Source organism: Rhinatrema bivittatum, chromosome 8, assembly GCF_901001135.1.
Source record: "Rhinatrema bivittatum chromosome 8, aRhiBiv1.1, whole genome shotgun sequence".
In the NCBI taxonomy this organism is placed as follows: Eukaryota; Metazoa; Chordata; class Amphibia; order Gymnophiona; family Rhinatrematidae; genus Rhinatrema; species Rhinatrema bivittatum.
This window is the reverse complement of record NC_042622.1, coordinates 207,714,626-207,736,093: the sequence shown is the minus strand read 5'-3', so window position 1 is coordinate 207,736,093 and position 21,468 is coordinate 207,714,626. Positions and strand designations below refer to the sequence as shown.

Below are 21,468 nucleotides of genomic sequence, written 5' to 3'. Positions count from 1 at the left end.
GGCATGTACCCCCTGGACCCGGCAATCAAGGAGATGCTGGCGGGCCCTCAGATGGATGCCTTGGTTAGCACTGTGGTCAAGCGCACTTCCATTCCAGTTGAGGGGGGGGCGGCCCTCAAGGAGCCTCATGACCGGCGACTGGACGCCATCCTGAAACAGACCTTTGAGGTGGCAGCTCTATCTTTGCGGATCGCAACCTGCTGCACAGTGGTGAAGCGTTCCTGTTTGTCACAGGTCAGGAACAATGCTCCGGCAGCGGACATGGAGTCAGCTCTCTCGTTCCTCACGGATGCCGCATCTGACCTAGTCTGTACAACAGCCAAGGGGGTCTCATCCTCAGTAGCAGCCAGGAGGCAGCTCTGGATATGGAACTGGTCAGCCGATGCTCCTTCTAAGACACGCCTCACCAGAATGCCCTTTAAGGGCTCTCTCCTGTTCGGCAGCGACCTTGATAAACTGGCCAGCACATGGGGCGCCTCTCCAGTACCTCGACTGCCGGAAGACAAGTTCAAAAGGAACCAGCGCGCCTTTCCGAGGCCATCCAGAGGCAGAAGCTCCCAACGCTTCATTCCCTATAGGACTCGCTACCAGGCACCTCGTCCTCAGGCCAGGAACCAGTCCTTTCGGACCGAGCAGCACAAGAGGGGAGCCGGCTTGGGTTCAGGTCCCAGCCGCGCCTCCCAATGAGAATCTGCCGATCCATCCGGGGGACGGAGCCATAGGGGGCAGGTTAACCCTCTTCTACCCCAGATGGGTCGAGATTACGTCGGACCAGTGGGTCCTCGCCATCATCCGAGAGGGGTATTATCTGGACTTTCATCACCTCCCTCCAGACAAGTTTGTGGAATCTTCATGTCCCATACACAAGAAGGCAGCGTTGGAAGCTACCTTGGCGAGGCTCCTGTCCTTGAAAGCCATCATCCCAGTACTTGCCTGGGAAGTGAATTCTGGACACTATTCCATTTATTTCATGGTACCCAAGAAAGGGGGGCACCTTTCGGGCCCGTACTGGACCTCAAGTCAGTCAATCGATACTTAAGGGTCTCGAGGTTTCGCATGGAAACTCTGCGCTCCGCCAAGACCGCAGTACAGCCAGGAGAATTCCTCACGGCCTTAGACTTGTCGGAAGCCTACCTGCATATCCCGATCCATCTGGATCATCAGCGCTACCTACGCTTCAAGGTTCTAGGCCGCCACTTCCAATTCCGGGCTCTGCCCTTCGGGTTGGCCACGTCAACACGGACCTTCACCAAGGTGGTCGTAGTGGTAGCGGCGGCACTCAGACGGGAAGGAATCCTGGTCCATCCCTACCTAGACGACTGGCTGATCAGGGCGAAATCGCGAGAGGAGAGCCATCGGACAACCGACAGAGTGATCGCCCTTCTGGAAAGCTTGGGCTGGGTAATCAACCTCAGCAAGAGTTGCATACAGCCTTCCCAGTCGCTGGAATACCTGGGAGTACAGTTCGACACCCATGCAGACACAGTCAGTCTCACTACCAAGAGAAGGTTAAAACTCCAGACGCGTATCCAGTACTTGATGGGAGCCAGTCGGCCCATAGCTTGGGATTATCTGCAGGTTCTCGGGCTCATGTCATCCACCCTGGAGGTAGTACCTTGGGCAAGGGCCCATATGAGACCTCTACAACACTCCCTGCTCTCTCGCTGGAGCCCCCGTCTATGGAACTATTCCACGCACCTACCTCTGCCTGCCAGAGTACGGACCCAGTTACGGTGGTGGTTGCAGTCCAACCACATGAGCAGGGGGTCGAAGATGTCCTCCCCCACGTGGACTCTGCTCACCACAGATGCCAGCCTGAGCGGCTGGGGTGCACACTGCGAAGGACTTACCGCACAAGGGCGGTGGAACAGAGAGGAGTCAGCGTGGAACATCAACCGTCTAGAGGCTTGGGCAGTCCGATTGGCATGCCTTCGATTTGCTCACAGACTGAAGAACAGAGCAGTCAGGGTGATGTCAGACAACGCCATCACGGTGGCATACATCAACCGTCAGGGCGGAACCAGAAGCCGACAGGTATCTCTGGAGATCGCCCCACTGATGGCTTGGGCAGAGGCGAATCTTCAGGACATCTCCGCCGTCCACATTGCCGGGAAGGACAAAACCACGGCAGACTTCCTCAGCAGAGAAAGCCTAAATCCGGGAGAGTGGCAGCTGTCACCCACAGCCTTTCAGATGATTATGGATCACTGGGGGATTCCGGACATGGATTTACTGGCGGACAAGTCTAATGCTCAAGTGCCCAGATACTTCAGCCGCAAGCGCGACCCGTTCTCACACGGTATCGATGCCCTGGTTCAGCCATGGCCTCCAGGGACTCTGCTATACGCCTTTCCTCCGTTTCCTCTGCTGGGCGCCATCATCCACAAGATTCAGAAACACCGGGGCCTAGTTCTTCTAGTGGCACCAGACTGGCCAAGAAGACCCTGGTACGCGGACATGAGAAGACTACTGGCAGGGGAGCCCCTTCCCCTGCCTCCTCTCCGGGACCTTCTACGTCAAGGTCCCATCCTCCACGAGGATCCAGCTCAATTCTCTCTTAAGGTCTGGCCATTGAGAGGGCTAGACTGAAGAAAAGAGGTTACTCGGAGCCCGTGATAGATACACTCCTCCGAGCATGCAAGTTTTCCACTTCCCTCACCTACGTAAGGATCTGGAGAATATTTGAAGCATGGTGCGACACTCATGGCACCAAGCCACATGTGACCACGATCCCTAATGTTCTGGATTTCCTGCAAGATGGGTTTCAGAAGGGTCTCTCCCTCAGCTCCATCAAAGTTCAGGTGGCTGCACTGTCTTGCTATGGTCCCAGGAGGGATGGCAAGACCATTGCCACGCATCCAGATCTGTCTCGCTTCCTGAAAGGAGTCAAGCACATTCGTCCGCCACTGAAGTGGCCAGTGCCTTTGTGGAACCTTAACCTTGTTTTGGATTTCCTCGCGGGATCCACCTTCAGACCCCTTCGGGGCCTGTCTCTTCGTTCTTTAGCCTTGAAGATGGTGTTCTTATTGGCGGTCTGTTCAGCACGCCGCGTCTCAGAGCTACAAGCACTGTCCTGCCGTGATCCCTTTCTGAGAATCACTCCAGAGGCTATCCATTTCGCACAGTTCCCTCCTTTCTACCTAAAGTGGTCTCACAGTTTCACCTTAACCAAACTATATCCTTGCCTACGACGGTGGGTTTGAAGAAATCTGAAGAAGGGCGTTTGCTACGCCATCTCGACATCGGCAGAATGCTGCCCAGATATCTGGAAATGACACAAGTACGACACTGTTCGTCCTGCACAGCGGGAAATGACAAGGGGAAGCGGCCTCTCGGCCCACCATAGCCCGCTGGATTAAAGAAGTCATCAGAGCAGCTTACTTGGAGGCTGGGAAGTCTCCGCCTTTACAAGTCAAGGCTCATTCTACCAGAGCACAAGCGGCATCTTGGGCAGAATCCAGGATGCTGTCGGCTGCAGAAATCTGTAAAGCGGCGACGTGGTCCTCCCTCCATACCTTCTCCAGGTTCTACCGTCTGGATGTCCAGGCCAGGGAGGACACAGCATTTGCGAGGGCGGTCCTACAGAGTCCTCAGGCAGCCTCCCGCCCAGGCTGGGAGTAAAGCTTTTGTACATCCCATTCGTTCTGAGTCCATCTGGCTACACGACAGGAAATGTGAGATTACTTACCTGATAATCTCGTTTTCCTTAGTGTAGACAGATGGACTCAGCATCCCGCCCAGCTGCCTGTGTACATGGGTTTCACCGATTCAAGGTAAGCCATGTCATCTGTTTCCATAAGAGCGTACACTCTACCAGGTATCAACGCCTTCCGGTTGGGAATGCTGGCGGTCTCCAGCTACTATCAATCGGTCAGGGGAATCCTGTTTCACTTTTCACTGAGCGTCAGTACACACATCCATAACAGCTTTTGCAAGGAAGATTACTAAGTTGCTATGCTTCCTGTGGGGGTATATATATACACCCGTGCTGACGTCAGATCAGTCTCCAACTGCTAGCACGAGCATACTATACCCATTCGTTCTGAGTCCATCTGTCTACACTAAGGAAAACGAGATTATCAGGTAAGTAATCTCAACATTATTTTTTCTGTAAGTATGTATATTATTTAGGAAATGTACATTAGCAGTATGAAGTATAATATCCAGAGTTCCTTATATTAATGGTGCTGTATTTTATTACTAAAAGCACTCATCCTTTAAATTTTGGACACAATCTGACACACTATTTTAACATTTTCCTTTTGATGTATAACTTCATCCAAAGTTAGGTTGTTTTTTTAGGTTTCATAAATATTCAATCTGGGTTAAATGTGACACTTTTTAAAGTTTTTTTTTTTTCTTCCTTCAGTATGGTGTGTCCTTACTACAGCCTTATAGATTAGAAAAAGAATACATTTTCTGCATTCACTTTTTTCTCTATGCACCTAGAACAACAAAAAAAAAATCAATTTTATTTCTGTAATATTATTTTATTTTTATTTTATTATTTTCTATACCGGCTTTCACGACCAGAGGTTGCATCAAGTCGGTTTACATTTAACAAGTTGTGCATTGAACATAGAACTAGAGGTATTGAACTGGTGCGGAAAATAATAGTTACAATGAACGGGGAAGTTAACAACTGGGATAGGAGGAAAAGAGAGAGGGACAGGAATATTTACATAGTAAAAATGCATTTACAGTTAATATTTACATAGTATGCTATAATGGATCTGTGCCTCGAGGACGTCGAGGGCTAAATGAAATCAAAGAAGTGGTAGACTATTGGTGAGGAGGGGTTTACACTAGGATGAGGGAAGAGGAAGGTTGGGGGCGACAATAAGTGGTTGAAAGGGAACCTGGATCAATCAGAACTCTGGTAGGCTTTTTTGAAAAGCCAGGTTTTTAGTCTTTTCCTAAAAGTTGGTAGGCATGGTTCCTGGCGAAGCTCTGAAGGGATGGAGTTCCATAGGCGCGGGCCTGCTGTGGATAGAGCTCTGTCTTCGAAAGATTTGTGTTGGAATGTTTTGGCTTTTGGAACATGAAGTGATTCTTTGTAGTGTTCTCTAGTTGGTCTGACAGAGGTGTGTTTCTTGAGTGGTATTTGTAGATTTAATGGAGCGAGTTGATGTATGACTTTGAAGATGGTGGTAATAGATTTATACATAATTCTGTAGTGAATGGGAAGCCAATGGAGGGTTTTCAAGATGGGGGTGATGTGGTCGAATTTTCTGGAGTTGGTCAGAATTCTGGCGGCTGTGTTCTGCACCATCTGAAGAGGTTTTGTATGAGAGGCAGGGAGACCTAGTAGAATAGAATTACAACCTTTCTTCTGATGTTCAGTGAGGTAGGACAAATGAAAAGCATTGTCTTCTTCATTTCTAGGATGGCAGTTGCAACTCCCTTGTGAAGCAGAATTCTGATTTGATGCATGCTCTGGAAGAGTTGCAGTGCCGTTGTACGATTTTGCAAGAAGAGAACAGCCTGCTGGTAAGACTGAACATTTTAAGATTTGATGATTTACGAGATGTGAAAGTTGCTTAAACTGTAGGATTATGTGGAGAAAGGAGATCTTGTCATTATATAGATCATTAGTGTGACTCCACCTTGAGTACATGCACAAGTGCTTTCCTAAGAGTATGCATCTGTTTTATAAAATACCTGCCTCTGTGCAAAAACTGTGGCAATTAACACACGTCACAATTATTTAACAAATGTATATATACTCTTCTAAAATATCTATAAAAAGCATGCAGCTCCCTGCATAAAAAACTATTTATCCCAGGACAAGCAGGATGTTAGTCCTCACATATGGGTGACGTCATTGATGGAGCCCTAGGCGGGAAAACTTCTGTCAAAGTTTCTGTAAAGCTTTGACTGGCACCCGGAGTGCCTACTGAGCATGCCCAGCATGCTATGATATTCTCTGCCACAGGTGGCTCTCTTCAGTCTTCGTCTTTCCGCACTGCTGTAGGCATCGCGGGATAGGAGCCGTTGAGATTCTCTCAACACTTTTCTGACTAAAAAGTCAAACTATTTTGATATTCTCTCTCGCAAGTCTCTCGAGGTACCTTTTTACACTGGCTGGTGAGTACCTCTGTCTCCATTTTCCTTTTTTGTGGAAATATTTTTCTCAAATATTTCCAATTCCTTTTCGGCGGATGTCGACGGGAAGCGTGGCCACCGGTTTAAAAAAAAAAAAAAAAAATGCCCGGTTTGCGGCCGCAAAATGTCTATCACCGATCCGCACGTTGAATGTGTGCTACGCCTCGGAGAAAAACATGAGGTAAATACTTGCCCGCAATGCACCAAGATGACACCGAAAAGTCGCAAGACTCGACTGGGAAAAATGGAACATCTGTTCCAATTACAGCTTATACCGTCTGCTTCGTCATCGAGATCATCTCCGGCTGGAACGACTCAGCGCCTTTTGCTTAAAAAGCCCTGTCTGGGACCGTCGGGGGATCGTTCCTCACCGTCTGCGTCTTCGACAAAATCTGTCGATTCCCAAAAGTCCAAGCATAAACATCGACATCGAAGGTCATCGACGTCCGAAACCGCGGCCCAGGAACCATTGATGGCGAAGCGGTCGCGTATGGAGGAAACATCGGCGCCTGGGCCTACTCCTCCGTCCTCTATGCCAGATCCCTCTGCAGGGCTCTGCACCGGATTCTACGCCTCAGCCTCCGCCACTGCTTACAACTGTTCTACCACAGACAGTTGTAACGCCGGAATTGTCTGAAGTTATCAGACAAGTGATATTACAGGCTTTCAAAGAGCAGTGCGTACCGACTGGCTCGTCGATGCCGATGCTTCCAGCATCGATGCCGGCAACTCTGCAGATGCCGGTGGGCTCACCGATGCCGGTGTCCATAATGACACTGACAAGAGGCGCCTCGATGTCGACACCAACTGTAACAGCTACGTCGACATCGATACATGTGCACCCGCCATAGACTTCCTCGATGCCGATTACCATCAACAGTGATTCCATCTCTGAGGCTCCCACTTTCGGCGTCGATGCCTATCGATATTCCATCGAGACAAACATCAAGGGAAGAACCAGAAGTACAAGATCTGGCTTTCTACCAACGTCTCATCCAAAGTTATCAAAATATCATCGACACTTTGCCGAGAAAAACAACAGATCAAATACCTACCTCACGGCCTATCGATGACCCTTTACCAGGCCCATCAGGACTCCATTTACAACCAAGAACCACCACAAAATCCCCTTATAGGGATGATGAAGAGGATTCTTGGGATGACCATGATACAGACACGTCTTCTGAGGACTTCATGTCGGACCCCTCTCCACCAGAACCGAGGAAAAAAGTCCCCTCCAGAAGACCTATCATTTTCCAATTTTCTTCAGGATATGGTGGACACCATTCCGTTTAAGTTAACAGCTGAACAGGACACTAGGCAACATACCCTAGAAGTTCTGCAATTTGTGGATCCCCCCAAGCAAGTTTTAGCCATCCCAATTCATGAGGTACTTTTAGACCTCCAGCATAGGATATGGGAGCATCCATCTACAGTGGCAGCAGTAAACAGACGGGTGGATTCCACCTATCTAGTGCAACCAGCACCTGGTTTTCAAAAGGCACAACTACCACACCACTCAGTGGTAGTTGAATCTGCCCAGAAGAAATCAAAAGCGTTCCCGCCCTCACTCCTCAACTCCCCCTGGCAAGGACCACCGCTTCCTCGATTCCTTAGGAAGGAAAGTCTATCAGGCTTCAATTTTAAACTCCAGAATCTCTGCATACCAACTGTACATGACACAGTATCAGAGAGATTCATGGAAGCAGATGGAAGAACTTACAAATTCTTTTCCTGCACAGCTTCAAGAACAGGCACAGGCCATAATTAATAAAGGCCTAGAAGCAGGGAAGCATGAAGTGAGGGCAGCTTACGATAACTTTGACACTGCCTCCAGGACTGCAGCTGCAGGAATTGCAGCTCGCAGGTATGCATGGCTAAAGGCATCTGATCTCAGGCCTGAGGTCCAAGAAAAATTGGTAGATTTACCATGTTTGGGAGATAATTTGTTTGGGGATAAAGTCCAAGAGGCAGTTCAACAACTAAAAGACCACACTGAGACATTACGTCAGCTGTTCCAGATGCCTCAAGATACTTCTGCTCAACCACAACGTCGCCTACCCCGGAGGGAACCTAGGCGTCCCTACTACAGGCCTCGTAGATAATAAGCACAAGCTTCCAGGAGTAGATCTACTAGGCCTCATCAGCAACGCTCCCAAACAAGACAACCTAGAGCTCCTCGCACGCAGCCTCCACCTCCGTCAGGCCCAGCGGCGGGGTTTTGAGATCTCAACCAGAGAACAAATTTAATCCCACAAATCTACCGGTAGGAGGACGAGTATCCCAATTTCATACAAATTGGCTCAAGATTACAACAAACCAATGGGTACTTTCTATAGTGTCTCGAGGTTACCAACTAAATTTCCTCTCAATTCCACCAGAATCTCCACCGAGTTTCTTCCCACAACAGAATTCTCATCTAATTCAATTACAAATAGAATTATCCACCCTTCTGAGAGCCAGGGCCGTTCAACCAGTACCCCGGACTAAGCAGGACAGAGGATTCTACTCTCGATATTTCCTTATTCCAAAGAAATCAGGAGGCCTACGTCCCATCTTAGACCTCAGAAATCTCAACAAATTTCTGAGAAGAAAAGTTCAGGATGGTTTCTCAAGGCACCATGCTTCCACTTCTTCAAAAAGGGGGATTGGCTTTGTTCTCTGGATCTTCAAGACACACTCACATTCCAATATTCCCTCCTCATCGCAAGTATCTGCGTTTCATGGTGGGTCATCAACATTACCAATACAAGGTACTGCCATTCGGACTAGCCTCTGCTCCCAGAGTATTCACCAAATGTCTGGCAGTAATAGCAGCACACTTGCACAAAGAAAGAGTCCATGTCTTTCCATACCTAGACGACTAGCTCATCAGAAGTCAATCTCAGCAGGGAGCTCTGACTTCCCTCAACCGAAAAATTGCTCTACTTCACTCCATGGGATTTCTCATCAATTATCAAAAATCCCATCTCACACCGTCTCACCTGCTTCAATTCATAGGAGCAGAATTGAACACCAAACTCTCAAAGGCCGTTCTACCCAAAGATCGAGCAGAAACACTTTTCTTACTGGCAAACTCAATGCACTCAAAGGAACAAACAGCTCATCAGTTTCTAACCATACTAGGCCACATGGCCTCTACAGTTCATGTCACTCCTATGGCAAGACTTGCCATGGGAGTAACTCAATGGACACTGAGATCTCAATGGATCCAAGCCATTCAACCACTACATTCTCCTATTCAGGTAACCCACCAGCTACGTTCATTTCTACTATGGTGGGCGAACAAGGGCAATTTGTGCAAGGGCCTACCCTTCCAACAACCGGTCCCACAAATTACGTTAACTTCAGATGCATCCACCTTGGGTTGGGGAGCTCATAGACACTCTCCAGACCCAAGGAACTTGGACAAAACTCGAAGCAACATTTCAAATCAATTTCCTGGAACTTCGAGCTATACGTTATGCTTTAAATGTGTTCAAGGACTGCCTTTCACACAAGACTGTTCTAATCCAAACGGACAACACAGTAGCCATGTGGTATATCAACAAACAGGGAGGTACGGGCTCGTATCTCCTCTGTCAGGAAGCGGCACAGATTTGGGACTGGGCCCTGAAACACTCAATGTTCCTTCGGACCACTTATCTGCCAGGCATTCACAACGTAGTGGCGGATCGCCTCAGTCGTCATTTCCAACCACACGAATGGTCCCTGGATCCCTCAGTAGCGACCAGGATATTCCAACGTTGGGATCAACCGACAATAGACCTCTTTGCGTCACATCTGAATCACAAAGTAGACAACTTCTGCTCGCTACACAAGCAGAACACCCAGCCAACCAAGGACACTTTTGCTCGCCCTTGGAACTTAGGCCTACTATACACGTATCCTCCAATACCGCTCATAACCAAAACTCTAGTGAAGCTACAACAGGAGAAAGGGTCCATGATACTCATAGCCCATATTGGCCTCGACAAGTATGGTTTCCCACACTTCTAGACCTCTCAATCAGGGATCCAATTCGCCTGGGTGTAGATCCCACCCTCATAACTCAGGATCAGGGACAGTTGTGACATCCCAACCTTCAATCCCTTTCCCTGACAGCATGGATGTTGAAAGCTTGATCTTGCAACCACTCAATCTTTCATCCAACATATCTCAAGTGCTTATAGCTTCACGTAAACCCTCCACACGAAGAAACTACGCTTCAAAATGGAAAAGGATTACTTTGTGGTGTAGACAAAGGAGCATTGATCCCTTTTCTTGCCCCATGATTTCTCTATTAGACTACCTATATCATCTTTCAGACTCTGGTCTTCAGACTTCATCTGTTAGAGTACACCTAAGTGCAATTTCAGCTTACCATAACAAGCTGGGAGATACACCTATTTCCACGCAGCCTCTCATCAATAGATTTATGAGAGGTTTAACTCAACTCAAACCACCAATTCAGCCACCAGTCACACAATGGGACCTGAACCTGGTGTTAACAAGACTCGTGCGTTCTCCCTTTGAACCCATAGATTCCTGTGACCTTAAATTTCTCACATGGAAGACTATCTTCCTCATAGCCATTACATCAGCTAGAAGGGTTAGTGAGTTACAGGCACTTGTCACGTACAAACCCTACACAAAGTTCCTACACGACAGAGTGGTTCTCCATACACATCCAAAATTCCTCCCCAAGGTAGTTACGGAATTCTACTTGAACCAATCCATAGTTTTACCCACATTCTTTCCAAGGCCTCACTCTGACCCAGGAGAAACAGCCTTACACACCTTAGACTGTAAGCGTGCTTTAGCATTTTATATCAATCGCACAGCAGTCCACAGGAAATCCACTCAACTTTTTGTTTCTTATGATCCAAACAAACCAGGGAAAGCAGTGGGCAAGCAGACTCTATCCAATTGGCTAGCAGATTGCATACCGTTTTGCTATGAAAAAGCAGGCCTTCCTCTCCAAGGGCGAGTGAAAGCACATGCAGTAAGAGCGATGTCAACCTCAGTCGCACACTATCGTTCAGTGCCCATAATTGACATTTGTAAAGCAGCAACATGGAGTTCTCTTCACACCTTTGCAGCTCACTACTGTTTAGACAAAGCAGGAAGACAAGATTCAGCCTCTGGACAATCTGTCTTAAAGAACTTGTTTCCAGTTTAATCCCAACTCCTTCTACATCCAACCTGCTATGATCTTCGGCTGACTCATTTTCAACAATACATCCCTGTTGCTTCAATCCAAAATGACTCAGCCTCTAGCTTGCTAATCACCCATATGTGAGGACTAGCATCCTGCTTGTCCTGGGATAAAGCAAAATTGCTTACCTTGTAATAGGTGTTATCCCAGGACAGCAGGATGTAGTCCTCACAGAACCCACAAGCCACCCTCACCTCCAAACTTGATTACTGTAACGCCCTCCTCTTAGGACTCCCCCAGTCTTCAATAAAACCACTCCAACTATTGCAAAACGCCACCGCAAGACTCATCACGAACACACGTAAACACGACCATGTTACCCCTATCCTCAAGGACTTACATTGGCTCCCCATCCTGTCCCGTATACACTACAAAACCCTGACTATAATACACAAGTCCATCCACACCCACAATTCAAACTGGCTCGACCTCTCATTCACTGCCTCCTTGTCCACCCGAGCCACCAGATCTACCAACAAAGGCACCCTTCATGTTCCATCCCTGAAAACAGCTCACCTCTCCTCCACCCGCGACCGTGCCATTTCTATTGCCGGTCCGGCCCTCTGGAACTCACTGCCTGTCCACATGCGCCTTGAACCCTGTGCAATCAAATTCAAAAAGAAACTAAAAACATTTCTGTTCAACCATGCCTACACAGAATAACCTCATAGTCCGTAGTCCGTACCCCCCCCCCCCCCCCCCCAGAGGTTCGCCCTCCCCTCATTCCTAGGAGATACTAAATGTAAATTGTAAATTGTAAATTTATTTTCCTCTTGTTATGACTTACTTGTTTCTTTCCTTCTTACTGCCTCTTGTTTATCCCTTCGCCCAGTTACTCTCCCTGTTGAAATGTACTTTCCAAGCTTCCAGTTATTATGTGAACCGGTATGATGTCCCCACAATTACCGGTATATAAATGTTTCTAAATAAATAAATTATTTTTGCTAAAGCTTAATGCTACATACGAGACTGAAGAGAGCCACTTGTGGCAGAGAATATGATAGCATGCTGGGCATGCTCAGTAGGCACTCCGGGTGCCAGTCAAAGCTTTACAGAAACTTTGACAGAAGTTTTCCCGCCTAGGGCTCCATCAATGACGTCACCCATATGTGAGGACTACATCCTGCTGTCCTGGGATAACAAAGTAAGCAATTTTGCTATATGTACAAAACGTGCATTCTTTAGGGCAAAGAGATATAGTAGCTTGTAAAATATGTGGCTTCTGCCACACAGTTTTATAAAATACAGGCTTAATTTTGTGCACATATACAGGCTGATACAGTACAGTGCGCTCTTGTTTGGCCGCGTGTTTTCAACGAGCTATTTTTACCCCTTATAAAGTAAGGGGTGTAAATTTCGGCTGGCACAGTAAAAACTGCTTTTCTGTACACCCTCCGACTTAATATCATAGTGATATTAAGTCAGAGGCCCCAAAAGAAAAAAAAAAGTAAAAATAAAAAAAAAAAAATTTAATTCAAAATCTGCCCGTGGGTTGGAAGATGGACGCTCAATTTTGCCAGCGTCCGTTTTACAAACCTGTAGCTGTCAGCGGGTTCGAGAACAGACACCGGTAAAATTGAGTGTCGGCTGTCAAACCCGTTGATAGCCACCGCTTCTGTCAAAAAGGAGGCGCTAGAGACGCGCTAGTGTCCCTAGCACCTCCTTTTACTGCGGGCCCTCATTTGCATGTTCTTCCCTCCTGAATCGCGTGCAAAGGAGAGAGCTGCCTGTGCGCGCATCGGGAGAGCGGGCGCTTGCCGGCTCTTCCGCAACTTTTACTGAATTGGCCTTTAAGTGCATATATACCAATTTAAACTTTGTTGAAAATTACACTCCCTGTGTGTGTTTGTGATAGAACCTTTGCACCCTGTTTCCAGGGCTTCTCCCAGGTCTCTAGGCAAGTTATTTTAAAAAAAAATTTTTTTTGGAAACTCTGCCTTATTCAGAAGATATACAGTCTTTATTCCTAGTTTACTGGCTGACCAAAGTTCTTGACATTTGATATTGAATAAATACTCTGCTTTTTGATTTCCATGTAATACAAGTCTAACAGTTTGATATACTGTCTTCCAATGTAAAATTAAGGCAGTGAACAAAAGGTATAAAATATATGCTGAATTATGTATTTTATATTATCTATATAACACAAAATAAGGAATAGTAAAGTTAACATTTACAATTTCCAAACTAACTTGAAACATGCCAGACTAAACTCAATCAATAATAATCACTTCAGATGATTAATTACACTAAGCTTCAGAATTGAATGCTTGTTGAAACAACCAAGTCTTTAGACCCTGCCTAAATTTTGAATAATTTGGCTCCAAAAGTAGCAATGAATTCCAGAGAATTGAGGACTGATAGCTGAAGGTTGGTTATCAAGTTGATTCAAACCTTGTTTCAGAATGTGTTGGTACTTTAAATAGATTCTATTGAGAAAAGCATAAGGATCTTCTTGGAACATAAATTTGGTTCTCTGAGAATTAGCCATGACACGTGGGTGATGTCATCTAGCTTTTTTGAATAGACCCATCTCTTAAGCTCAGTAAAGTTTTACTACTGAGCATGCATGGGAGTTCCTGCCTTGAGTTCCTTGAGATTTCATATGGACGTGATGTGAAAGCATAGAGAAGCAGGGGTTAGTGAGCCTCCTCAACACATCTGTAGAGAATTCCCCCCACCTCGAAGGGCTTGTTGGTGCAGAAAAAGAATCGCCATGCCAGACCTGGCAATGCAATTGGCATTGAAGCAGACTTTTGAGGAGCCCAGAACTCCATATATACTGTATATGAAGCTTGTGGCCCCCTATAAATAAATAAATAAATAAATAAATATATATACATACATATACACACACACCTGGGTCCAATAAATCCTTTAATAGTGGCTGTATTTTTGCCAGTGTCAGTGAAGGAGAGATATATTCTTGAGATTATCAATATTAGACACACACACACACTTAACCCCAGTTTCCTGTCGATAGCAGGGCTGATTTAGCCATGCTGTCTGGGAAGCACTGCGATCCCAGGTAGGCGGAGTTTCTCTTAGCTGATCAGAGTTTTCAACTCTGTGCGTCTGCGTGGTCATCTTCCCGCGCGGTTCCCTCACCTCTTCAGTTTCTTTTTTTCCGCGAGCTGTTCGCATGCGAGGTTTTTTTTCTCTTAGCGAATTTGCCTGACTTGATGATTTTTTTTTGTCAATTTTTCGCGCTTTTCTCACGAATTCTCATCCCAGATGGCTCCTAAGCCGTCTGGTTTCAAATATTGTCAATGTGGCAAAATTATGTCCATCACGGATGGACATAATTATTGCTACATTTGCTTAGGCCCGGACCACAATCAAAAGTTGTGCTGGGACTGCGGCAGGATGTCTCCGCAGGCCCAGCGACACCGGGCCGCGAAGATGGAGAGGCTCCGCATGGGATCTTCGGCCCTACCATCCTCCGTCCGTTTCTCGCCGGGACCTGCAAAATCGGGTTAGGCCCACACGAAGCGGGCATCTTCGCTGGGACCAGCAGGACTCGAGAGGCCCTTAAAACGCTACAGGCCAGAGTCTCACACACCCTCAAGGCCTCATTCAAAAGCCGGGGATCCGGCAGAGAGTCTGCAGCGCAAAGTACCATTGGGTACGTTTTTGGAGCCTGCTCAATCTGCGTTGTCAAACACAACACGATGCTTCAAAACGCACGGATACGGCGTGTCTACGGCGCATTGCCGCGATGAAGCATCCTCCATGCGTCACACGATACACGGAGCAGCTGAGGAGCACGGAGCAGATATGGCACGAAGCCTATCGCACAACGCACCCACGGAGCATAGAATAATCAGGGACGCTCCTACAGCACATGGCGCTAAAACAATGCTCCTCCAATCACCAGAATGAAGTGCATTGGGCAAGCATCACCATAAGTCTCATCATATAGCTTCTACAAAACAAATAATAAGATCAAGAAGTTCATCAAGAATGCCCTTAATTTCTGATGTAGACATTGAAAGCTTCTCAGCAGCAGAATCTTTATCAGGCCGTTCTCCTAGTGGTAGTTCTTTAGCCAGTCTCTCATCGCTTTCTAGAGAGAAAAAACATTCTCTTTCCTTACAAATATCATTAACAAAACGTGTTCGCCCTTCACCGATTATACCTCTTCAATGTCAACACAAGGGAAAAGCACCTGAGGACATTTTGCTTGCAGCAATTCCAACGAAAACCCCAAAGCAAAAGCTACACCTTCCTCCACAAGGTACTTTTTCGGCATCTACTATGACGAAAATCTTAGATATTCTCAGCTCTTTTTTCCAAGAACTGGAAAAAATAAAATTACCACCACAACATTCTCCAGAAGGTTCTCCTGCATCGCCTCCAGGTGCAGAACCTCTTGAACTGGTAAAAGAAGATACTCCAACTCAACCCATCAGCCCAGGTTCTCCGGAATCAGTTCATTCTTTGAATTCTTCAACGGGAATGCCATCTGACCCTCAGGAAGGTTTACCTGAATCATATTCTCTTCCGGAGGACTTGACCTATGCAAAATTTATTGAGAAAGTAGGCAGTCTTCTTCAGGTGGAAACAAGAAGAATACCTGACCCCAGAGCTGAAATGCTCGGTATATTAAAAATATTCGAATCTCCTCCTAGCCCACTGCTCTTCCTCCTCATTCGGTATTAGGAAATCTACTCTTTAAAATTTGGAAAACTCCTTTCTCATCACCGGCTACTTCAAGGAAAATTGACATCAAATATAAGATGCGTAATTCACCAATTTACGAGTCTGCCCAACTACCCCACCAATCCATCTTGGTAGAATCAGCCTTGTCCAAGGCAAAACGGAATAAGTTGCATTCAAATACTCCACCAGGCAGAGAGAATAAATGCCTAGATGATTTTGGCAAGAAGATCTATCATTCCTCCATGCTCACCAACAGGATACAGCATCACCAGTTTTACACTATGCAGTACCTCTTTGAAACACTCCAAAAACTGCGTCCACTGTGTCTTTCGGAAGACAACACACCACACCAGTCTTTCTTAGATATGGAAGATGGACTCAGGCATTTACTACGATCTATTTATGAATCCTTTGAATCTTCAGCAAGAGCGTCTGCTTCGGCTATTGTGACCAGGCGTATGGCTTGGCTCAGAGCCAGCACAATTCGGACTGATGTCCATGAGAAGTTAGCAAACATCCCATGTATGGGTGACAATCTCTTTGGAGATAAATTTGGAGACATCGTATCCCATTTGAAGAAACAAAGTTCAGCTGTACTATCTTTAACCACTCCTGCAGATTCTCAAAAATTGCATCATCCATTCTATGTTTACCGTCGCCGGTATTATGCCAGACCATACAACAGGCCTCAACCGTATGTCCCTCCAAGAAATACAGCTCCGCAGAGTTCTAGGGGTCATTTCCAGACAACAAAGACCAGTAAAACTAACGCCAGCCCCTCAACAGAAACCTGCCTCCTCTTTTTGAAATTAATGCAGCCACCACCACTACCGGCTTTCATAGGAGGATGCCTTCAATTTTTTCTCCACAATTGGGATTCCATCACTTCAGATCAGTGGGTACTCAACATTATCAAACACGGTTACTCTCTAAATTTTCAATCCACTCCATCTCTTCCTCATATTCCTCCGAAGAGGATGATACAATCCCACTCCACATCCCTCACAGCGGAATTGAACAACCTACAAATTCAGTCTATACAGATTATTCCCGTTCATCCACAACACCAAGGGTTTTATTCCCAATATTTCCTCATTCCAAAGAAGTCGGGGGGCCTACGACCCATTCTACTCAACAAGCATGTACAGAGAGAGAAATTCAAAATGACTTCTCTCAAAAATATCCTACCGCTGATTCAGCACAATGATTGGCTATGTTCCATCGACCTGAAGAATGCATATTCCCATATACCAATTCACCCGTCTTCTTGGCGTTACCTTTGTTTCCAAGTTCAGGATACACATTACCAATACAAGGTTCTTCCCATTTGGCCTATCTTTAGCCCCAAGAGTGTTCACCAAATGTCTAGCAGTGGTGGTGGCTCACCTCAGGAAACTTTCAATCCAAATATTTCCGTATCTGGACGACTGGTTAATAGTAGCATCGGATCAGCCTACACTGAGAGATCATACGATATGCATGATTGAATGCCTTCAGACGTTGGGATTTTTTATCAATTTCGAGAAGTCTCACCTACAACCAACTCAGATACTTCAGATTCAGATTCATACACACAGTCAAACAGAGAGCGCACCTTCCTCAAGACAGGATGCAAAACACACAGTCATTGGCACACAGCCTCCTTCACAGAAACCGGACATCTGCACGACAGATTCTCAAACTTCTGGGTCATATGGCAGCAGCAATCTATGTGGTTCCTCACACCAGACTTCACATGCGTCGCTTACAATGGGGTCTAAAGACTCAGTGGTCTCAATTCATACAGCCACTTAACACCAGAATTCAAATTACAAATGCAATGAAAGAGGACATTCGATGGTGGCTCCTCACAAGAACCTTTCCTCGGGAGCTCCATTCAGTTTACCGCCTCATCAAATAACTCTGACCACGGATGCCTCCAACAAAGGTTGGGGAGCACATCTAGGCGAACTGAAAACTCAAGGTCTGTGGACCACTCAGGAATCTACATATCCGATCAATCTCCTGGAACTAAGAGCTATTTGGATGGCACTTCAGACGTTCTCGGAACAGATAAGGGGATCAAGCCTCATGGTATATACAGACAACCAGGTAGCCATGTTTACATAAACAAGGAAGGAGGGCCTGGTTCCTGGACTCTCTGCCAGGAAGCGACACGAATTCTACATTGGACAGTCAAAGCCCAATTGTCAATTCAAGTAATGTATCTTCCAGGTTTGGACAATATAACAGCAGACTGTCTCAGTCGGATTTTTCATCCACACGAATAGACCTTAAATCCAGAGGTGGCGCAAAACATCTTCAAACAGGGGGGGTTTCCCAAAATAGACCTTTTTGCCACGGAGGCAGACAGACAAGTCAAAACCTTTTTCTGAATTTACCCCAGTAATCAAAGGAGGGCTCCTGATGCCTTTCTCATTCTATGGACGCCAGGCTTGATGTATGCCTATCCACCCATTCCACTCATTTCTCGAACGATTCAGAAATGCATCCAGGACGTGTCAGACATGATTTTAATAGCTCCGGCATGGCCGAGGCAGCCCTGGTACGCATATCTCGTGAAACTTTCCATTCATCCACCAATAACGCTACAAAACCTTCCACATCTTCTGACACAGGAAGGGGGCTCATTACTTCACCCCATGAATCAACCACTTCATCTCACAGTGTGGAGATTGAAAGGCAAATACTAACTCCCTTAGGTTTATCTTCTCAACTAAAGGATATTCTTATTGCATCATGTACTTCAACCAGATGTAACTACAAAGGAAAGTGGCAATGTTACTTGGACTGGTGTACTCCAAAGAACATAAACCTTTTCTCATCCACTGCCACTCAATTACTGCAATATCTGCACACACTCTATGAAGCAGGACTAGCCACCACTTCGGTGCGAGTTCATATCAGCGCTATAGCAGCTTTTCATGAACCTTTTAATAACCTTCCAATGTCTAACCATCCGTTGATATCTAGATTCATGAAGGGAATGATCCGGCTTCGGCCACCGGTGACCAAGTCCCCAATCCCATGGGACTTAAATGTAGTGCTGGAACAACTAATGCTTCCACCTTTCAAACCATTAGACTCTAGCCACATCAAATATGTGACATGGAAAACAGTTTTTCTCATTTCCATTACTTCTGCAAGGAGGATCAGCGAACTACAAGCCTTGGTTCACTACTCCCCTTATCTTGAATTCTATCATGACTAGGTGACACTTCGTCCTCACCCTTCCTTTCTGCCTAAGATGGTAACATTTTTTCATCTTAATCAATCCATAACTCTACCTATTTTTATGCCAAAACCACATAACGAGCATGAAAAACTTTTACACACATTGGACTGTAAGAGAGCGTTGGCTTACTATAAGAAAAGGACTCCATCAACTTCGAGGCCTTCTCAACTGTTCCTTTCCTTTAACCCTAATGATCCTGGACAACCAGTCTCAAAAAGGACCATAGCCAGTTGTTTATCGCAATGCATACTTCTTTGCTACAATAAGCGTTCAATAAAACTACTCACAAAGCCTAAAGCGCACCAGATCCGCGCCACTTGAACAAAGTTCCATTAATCGATATCTGCAAAGCGGCTACATGGTCGTCCATTCATACCTTCACATTGCATTATTGCCTCCAACAGCAAACGACCTCTGATGCGGCACTAGGCACAGCAGTCTTATCACTAAAAGGAACATGAGACTGTCTACCACTTCAAGGGTTGATGACCAAACCTACAAACAATATACAAGGACACTACCCGGGAGCTTGGGACTCCCAGACAGCATGGCTAATTCAGCCCTGCTATCGACGGGGAAAAAGCAAGTTTGCTTACCGTAAACGGTGTTTCCATAGATAGCAGGATGAATTAGCCATGCGTTCCCTCCCTCCTCCCTAGACAGTCACACAGAGACAGACATACCTTCTGGACTTACCTCTCGCTTGGCTACAAAGAAACTGAAGAGGTGAGGGAACCGCGCGGGAAGACGACCGCGCAGACGCACAGAGTTGAAAACTCTGTGATCAGCTAAGAGAAACTCCGCCTACCCGGGATCGCTGCACTTCCCAGACAGCATGGCTAATTCATCCTGCTATCTACGGAAACACCGTTTATGGTAAGCAAACTTGCTTTTCTTTACATATGTAAAGAGTGTGGAATAAAGAGCTGACATCATTGCACTAATTGTGGCCAAAATTTTATCAGTTTCTACTGAAGTGGTTAAATTAAAAGCTGATACTTTACTAGACAGATAACACTTAATTCACATCTACTATTCTTACCATCAGGAATTCCTTCCTCTATTTTCATGTGTCTATCTTGCAAGATAGACACATTTATATTTATCCACAATATTTATCCACATTTATATTTATCCCTACTACATTTATATTTATCCACAATAAAAACATGGCTTTCCCATAACAGATTGAAATTAAACACCAACAAAACAGAACTAATTTATCTATCGACTGTACCTGACTCAACTCTTCAGCCGCCATCAACTTTCACTTTTCAGAATCAAATCATCAACATAAAACCACATGCAAAAAACTTGGGCATAATTATTGATTCCAGGTTTGCAATGACAAATCACATATCGGATATTGTAAAAAAATCTTTTTACAAAATCTACATGTTAAAAAAGCTCAAACCACTTCTTCCAAAAGATTTTCGTTTGATCACCCAAGCGCTAGTTTTATCTTCTCTAGATTATTGAAATTCACTACACCTCGGTCTACCTCAATCAACTATATAACCATTATAGTTAGTACAGAATGCTACCGCCCGAATGTTGTATAATGTATCCCGGAGAGACCATATTTCACCTATCTTACAACACTTGCATTGGCTCCCAATTTCATATTGTATAATGTATAAAATTTTATCCACAATTCATAATCTGCTCTACAACACTAACTCTATCTGGCTATGTTCACTCTTAAGAATTTACAGACCATCTAGACAACTCCGTTCCCTTGACAAATGTATTTTAGAAGTACCATCAATAAAATCCGTTAGTTTATCTTTAACTCGTAAACGAGCCTTCTCTGTAGCTGGTCCAATAATGTGGAACTCACTCCCAGAACATATCCGACTGACAGATAATCGCACGGAATTCAAGAAACTATTAAAAACCTCACCTTTTTACCAGAGCATACAATTTATATTAAATCTATCATGTTACACCAAATCTTTGCAATATTACTTGAATAATTTAAATTGATTATATTAAGTATTGTATTGAGTTTATTAAGTTTTAAATTGTGTAAATTATGTGTGTATGAACATGTAAACCGCCTAGACAGATAGTCTATCTACACATTGTGCGGTATATAAAACTTTTAAATAAATAAATAAATGAATAAATGTCATCTTGTTTAGTCTCTTAAGATGTCAATTATTTAGCCCTATTAGCTGCTTAACTTAGCCACACTTTCCACAAATACAACAGCTGCAAAATAACTTACGTAAACTCACAACTTTAGTAACTGTTTAAGAAATATAAA

The 21,468-nt window shown here is 45.3% G+C and overlaps 1 protein-coding gene across 1 annotated transcript in view; it reads left to right on the top strand.

The window, feature by feature from the left end:
• Positions 1-21,468, top strand: part of TSPOAP1 (TSPO associated protein 1) — a 1,024,985-nt gene that overhangs the window by 122,154 nt on the left and 881,363 nt on the right. The window contains exon 4 of the mRNA XM_029613537.1: positions 5,386-5,490. Within this exon, the coding sequence (XP_029469397.1) occupies positions 5,386-5,490 (105 nt within the window). The remainder of the gene's footprint in view (positions 1-5,385; positions 5,491-21,468) is intronic.